The following is a 6,809-nucleotide window of genomic DNA, read 5'->3' on the forward strand; positions in this document are numbered from 1 at the left end:
ATTCAGTAAAAAGAGAGACTAGAGAGTCGGCTACGAATAACTAGAGTAGTTGGAGTTAGTATATGTATTTACATTCGAGTTTCGACTGTACTTTTATTTAATCTTTAAAAAAAACAAGAGGTTATTAATAAATACCAATAAAATTAGGTATCGGCTACTGTTTCAACTTGTTTATTTTTTGAAAGGTCTTTTTTTAAAACAAATGTACTATGTACATATGTACAAGTTTAGAAAAATGAGATTATTTATAATATATCATATTTTTTATTTTATGAGAATACGGTCTGTTGGCTGGTGCTTATAGACCTAAGGACTACTGATTGGGATTCTCGATTCTGGTTCTCTCTCTGGGACTCTGCAGTGTCTGCAGTTCTGCACTGTTACTCAGTGTCACTTCGTCTTCTGCTACATATTTACCCCTCTGGCCCCCCCTCTCTCTCTCTTTTCTCTCGCTTGTGTCTTGTGTTCTTGTGTTATATGTGTGTCTGGTGTCAGTGTGTGACACTGTGACTGTGACTGTGTGTTGCAACTCTGCACTCTTGTGGCAGTCGGCAATCGGCAGTCGGCAGTCGGCAGTCGTCAGTCGGCAGTCGTCAGTCGGCAGTCGGCAGTCGGCAGTCGGCAGTCGGCAGTCGGCAGTCGGCAGTCGGCAGTCGGCAGTCGGCAGTCGGCAGTCGGCAGTCGGCAGTCGACAGTTGACACTCTCGGTGACACTCTCGAGTCGAGTGAGTCTCGACTCTCGAGTCTCCGCACTCGACAAATCTCTGTCTGTGGATCTGGACTCTGGACGCCTGGAGTCTGGAGTCTGGACCTAACCTCATCATTTGGCGTCTCGTCTATAAAAGCCCACTGTTCAACGTTTAACGGATTATTTTTAGCGTTGCAACATATTTTGGCTTATTTTGACCTGTCTATTGTGACCTGAATAGTGCAACGAATCCGTCTTCAGGACAAAGTTCTAGTGTGTATAGCTGTGTATGCCCATTGTCTGACCTGGAATGGGACACTTTAATGGAAGTACATATACGTTTGATTTTCAACATTTAACGTATCATTTATTTACGTTGCAACTTATAACGATATGAGGTTTGCTCTGGACTCTCTGGACACTTGCAAAATCACACCAAAACAACCCATTTTTTTAAAGAATTTTATTTACTTTTGAAGTGAACAGTTGAACACGACATAAATTACAGAACCGACTGCTTATTGTTGAAGCATATTTGAATCTATGGTATCGTTTCAATTATAGTGTAAGCAGTAGAAAAACGTACGGAATGCCAGGTTTGAGCGGTAATTTTAATTACAAACAGTCGAGATACATGGTTGTGAACTTTTGAGTTCAGCTCCCATATAGCATTCAGAACAATCACGTTCCATAGGTATATATTCCAGTAGTGTTAACAGTAATTTTCTTTAGAACTACAATTCATTCAATTTATTCAATTATTCATGCAAAATGAAAACCACAGCGGGTGCTGCAGCGCAAACGCCTGCAAATCCATCTAGTATAGATAATGAACCCCCAGAACTCAAAGAAGGGCATACCACGATACGAAAGAGACTTAATGGAGGGTCCATGAAGAAAACGAAGATGGAGAAATTCTTCGGAGAGCAGTACGGGAAGAATGGACTTGAAATTATGGCTGGCGAACGCGAGCTGTTGTCTGTGCAAAGAAAGAATAAGATGGAAAAATTCTTTGGAGAGGCTTACGGTAAAGCAGGGTTAGAGATCAATACAGAAGCCGTGACGGCGGCTGTAAAATCGAAGTCTAAGATGGAGAATTTTTTCGGAGAGATGTATGGCAAGAACGGCCTCATGTTGACGGGGAAAATGTTCATAGACGGCTCCGAGAAGCCTGCACCAGAACTTGACACACAGAGTATCGTATCTATGCTTAAGAAACCCAATAAGAAAAATATTGTGTACAGTGGCAGCGATAGTGACAGTGTACAATCGGCAGGGCCAATACCTACCAGAATCAACCCCGACAATGTGAGTGTATCCTCTATACTCAAACAGCCAACACGCCACTTCCACACGGGTCACGCTGTTGAGAACATATCATCAGGGTCTTCCAGCGCATCTCTTGACAAGTTGGAGATGGGTCCACAAGTGCACTCTTTACCCAATTTAAGCCTTCCTGGCGCACTCTCACGCAGCGATCCCCACAGTATATCTAGTTCTCGGGAAGCTAAAGCGCCTGCTAGATCCAATAATGGTACTACCGAAGATGGTGCGACGAGTCCGACCGACGATAGTTTCTCCATATCGAATCTTCTCCGTAATAGATACAGCGTGAGGAAGAACGAGGCTGTTAGTGATTCGGATAGTAAACCACCATCCCGACGTGCCAGTATAAGTCTTGATGAAAAGAACCTCAATCCAAATTCGGCTGTGGGTGGACCTCCTCCGGATAACCAGATCCGCCGAAGGAATACCGACGGGGATGAGCCGGTGTCGGCTGAAGCCACCAAGGAGACATTGCCTACTAATGGGTCGGTCCTGTCTCCGAGTGTGCAGCGTACCAATTCTCCACGTAAAGCAAAGCCGAGTAAGTCAGACACTCGGCCCAAGCCACTCGTAGCTAAAAGCAGTAGCAGTGCCGGTAGTGTCCAACGTAGGACCCCGAGAGCAGGTGGGGTAGGCGACGTAAGCCCCAAAACTCGTATGTCTGGGTCTGTCGAGAACTTTATCATTGTAAAGCCAAGCATCTCAAAGACCAGCTCCACCGTGAGCATGGGTAGTGCCAGCACCGGTAGCCTACCAGTGTTTAATCTTACAAACAGTAGAGTTGGCGCGGGACCACCCCAGCCCAACAAACGGCTAATGGGTACGGCTTCTCTACTTGGCGATGTGGCCAATATCAAGCCTAATGGGTCCAGCATACGCCCTAATGGGGAGAAGATTATGCATAACAACATCAGAAATGCGTCAGATAGCCACCCTGTCCTGGCGGCTTCAGCCAGTGCGGGTACGAACAACCGGAGCCGCCTGGCCGCACCGAATAGTCAATCAATGAATTCCAATAGCCAAAAAGGGAATGGGAGCAGGAGTGCTTCCATGACCGCAGTGATCAATAACCAAAGTCCCGTATCTAGTTCTTCCAATCTTAGTATATCACAGAACATGCAGCAAGGTGACATTCCGGTGCAGGCGCGACGCCCGTCAGTCAGTAATTTACTGCGGAAAGATGCGGTGCACAACGGAAACAATCGCCGACCGGTTTCCCATAGTTCGTCAGGAAACTTCCAACAGCGTTCTGGTAGTATGTCCAGCAATTCATCCAGACCCAACAGCAGTGTTGGACCGGTCGCATCACCCAGAATGAGCCCGTCCATTGTTCCGGGCAGAGGGTCACCCAGTACACAGCAGCGACAGCAGCGGACGCCACAACAACAACAACAACAGCAACAACAACAACAACAGCAGCAACAACAACAACAGCAACAGCAACATATTCCAAAGCAAAGGGTCGGTGCGGGAATATTACAGCAACAACACCAGCATAAGAAACAGAACATACCCCAGCTACGGAATAGGGGCAGGAGTTTTCATGATGGATTGGTTATGTCTTCATCTCAGCCGAATCTGCGCACACCAAATGGGATCAATGGTGACCCGAGAGGCGGACGTGGCGGTGGCAGGCAGAACGCTCCACCTCTACCGTTTCATAAGATGATACCGAAGCGAGCGTCGCACAACCGTAGGGTCAAATTTGACGAGATGGTATGCGTAACAGATACGTGGCGACCCGATCAATACGATCGCACACCACCCTACAAGGACAAACCAGAGAGTATGGCTCAGTTGCATGTGTACGCAGATGTTATGACTTTCAAGCTGACGGAAATGCTGGTTCACGAGAGCTCGTTGCAGTACACTAACAACCACTTGAACTCGTGCAGCGCTCCGACTCGGGCGGCCCTGAGTCAGGTACTTCAGTACATTCTGACCAACGGTGGGTACTAAGCTGGAGAGCTAGAAAGTGCAAAGGAGAGCTAGAAAGGGCATACTGTTGCAGTATTATACATCTTGTTGCATAAATGAATTCGAAACTGACTTTTAATGGATGAAACATGGATATTGTGTTGATGGGGTTATCTTCAGCTTGAATACAAAAATGCCGTGGATCGCTGCACTTATATCGAAAATGATGGCAGCGACGGTGAGAAACCATGTGGATGTTGTTCAGAGTGTTCGCGTCGCCACGATTCTTGCAGCATCTTCATTTGAGCAGCGCTGCTACACTGACAAGCCTAGAAGCTTTTTCGGTAGACACATTCGTCCATGTAAGTATCATGCATGATTATGGAAAGGATTGGTGAGTGAAGCGGGGTGAAGGCATTAAAATGCATGCAGATCAGTCACCAATGGTAGAGGCTGAAGAGCAGGTGGCAACTTCAATTCCAGTACGACCACCGAACTAACGGACGCCAATTCTAAGAATTGAAGGCAAGATTTGCACTTCAACATTCTTTGAGCAGTAGTAAATAGGAATATAGTGGCACAGATTACCCTAGCGTCGTGCGAGCAGCACATCGTGGTTAGACAGTAGTGTATTTGCGTATACTGAGCCACGGTATAGCACAACCTATACAATACCTAGTTACTACATGCACATTTCACGACCAGAAATACATACCCTGTTTGACATCTAGTGTTAGAATACAACCGTGTCATAAGCGTCAACAGCTGTTGTCAAAACACAAATAGTCTTGTGTGGCAAGTCGAGTGATTAGTGTTTGAAATACAATGGTAGGTGATTGATATCTAGAAAATAATGTCCAATCACCGAAAGGAGTATTTCAATAGTACTGTAAGAAGGAACAGGAAGTGGCTCGGGCAGTGTTAGTGAGCAACGGAAGGAGGCATTAGGCTGATACAGGAGCATGTATAAGGTGTACACATACATACACACACAATCAGAGCATAGTCTCGCAGGTAGTCAAGGATTCAACAAACCATACTACAAGGTGCTTTATTTTTTACGTACTATACCTTCCCCGATTTGGTCTCAATATGTGCTTCCCATATCTGAGCATATATTTAACGTTCAAACTAAACCATGGTTCGAACCTATCCAAATCGTCCATCCTGAATAAACGCGGTATCAACTGACCCGAACCCCTTTAGTATGTGGGTGTATTGCCAATCAGATACTGAATGCTCTGCTATACTTTCGCGATTAATGGTTCGACATTTATCGTATAGCCTCTTTTTTATAGTTGGATATACTTCCTGAAAAACTATGATATAGCCTTTTTGTAGCATATATTGGATAGCGTTCATTCAATGCTGGCACAGATAAGTTTGAATCAAATGTTGGCGTATTTTAACCAGATGCACGTAATGATTACCAAGCCTGTGAAGTACGTCTCACTCTGAGATCGAGTGTGATTCGAATTCCATATCTATGTTTCCGTTTAGGTCGCCACTTGACTTGCACAATAGAAATCTCGCCTCGAGACGTTGCGGTCGATTATAGCTATAGCACAAGTAGGCAGCTGTAGGTAAACTACTAAGCTGTCGATTATTTCCGTTGTTGAAAATAGCTGCCTGTTCCTAGGAGTTTATAGTGATAGGTCAGAGGTGATCTCACAATCGATCCATTTATAGTTGCTCAGGATATACACATAGTAGGCATAGTGGCCGCACTTTGTTGATCGAGAGATTTTGGCGTTCTCCCAGAAAGCACGTTATCTGCCACCGACGCCGCGTTACGCCGTAAAGATGTAGTTTAGTAGGTGCAAGATAGTGTCGAATGATAGAAAATAGGTATCTGACAGTACGGTAAAAATCTTTAAATAAACGTATATTGAATCGTATAGCCTGCTGCGGGAGTAATTGTTTTCACTCCAGCTCATCACCAAAGAAGTTATGCATGCGACTGTGAGCTGGGTTTTATGCTTTCAGTATTCTCACTTGAATACTAGAATGCCTTACTCCATCAGTGATGTACGGGATATTGTCTTGTCGGTTGTGCTGGAAAGAAAGTTACTCTTTCAAACCACCTCAACCATCAATGCGGCACGGATGGAATCTCAAACAGAATAGGAAAACTACGAGTCTAAATGGTATGTCAAATCTTGTTAAAAATCGATGGTAAATTTTCTAGGGAGACTAACTAGTAAAAGTAGAACGTTTAGATTGATAAATTTGTATATTTTTACACACTTATTTACTGAACACTGCGTCCAACACCCCCACCTGTTGTCTGAGATTTATTGAACCTTATTGAGAACCTACTCAGATCAATGGTATTCCAATATATCGGCGAGTGTCTCTATGTACTACAGTTATCCGGATTTTCGAATTCAGTCACATTTCCAACCACAACCGGACAAGTATATAAACAGACCGCCCCACTTGGCGATTATCCATACCCTTAGCCGATACCTCTCGTACATGCAGATGTTACGAGTGAATTTATATACAGGTACACTTGCATTTGTAGCACGAAAATGTTCCAAGCATAAACACATGTAATTGTTAACATATGCACACATGCATTCCGCGCACGCACGATCCTCGAAATTACCGACCTGAAACCCACAGCAAAATATTCGCCGCCGTCCACTGATATATATCATATCTCGAGCTTACAACACGAACAAACACACATACACACAAATACATATATATATATATATATATATATATATAAGTACACACACACACACACACATACATATATATTATTATATACACATACACACACTACTATATATTATTATTACTACATACACACACACACACACACTATATATATATATAGTATATATATATATATATATATAATATATTA

General features: G+C 43.9%; 2 protein-coding genes across 2 annotated transcripts; both read left to right on the plus strand.

Annotated features, from left to right (window-relative positions):
- Nucleotides 1-548: 548 nt before the first annotated feature.
- Nucleotides 549-815, plus strand: SARC_09611 (hypothetical protein; the record flags this gene model as incomplete). The annotated part of the gene is made up of 1 exon (XM_014296364.1): nt 549-815. A coding segment is annotated over one exon (267 nt), but the record flags the coding sequence as incomplete, so codon positions are not given.
- Nucleotides 816-1,336: 521 nt separating this feature from the next.
- Nucleotides 1,337-4,778, plus strand: SARC_09612 (hypothetical protein). The gene has a single exon (XM_014296365.1). The coding sequence runs from the start codon at nt 1,460-1,462 to the stop codon at nt 3,971-3,973; it is 2,514 nt and encodes an 837-aa protein (XP_014151840.1). The 5' UTR covers nt 1,337-1,459; the 3' UTR covers nt 3,974-4,778.
- Nucleotides 4,779-6,809: the final 2,031 nt, after the last annotated feature.

This window comes from Sphaeroforma arctica (assembly GCF_001186125.1).
Source record: "Sphaeroforma arctica JP610 unplaced genomic scaffold supercont1.1000, whole genome shotgun sequence".
Classification (NCBI taxonomy): domain Eukaryota; class Ichthyosporea; order Ichthyophonida; genus Sphaeroforma; species Sphaeroforma arctica.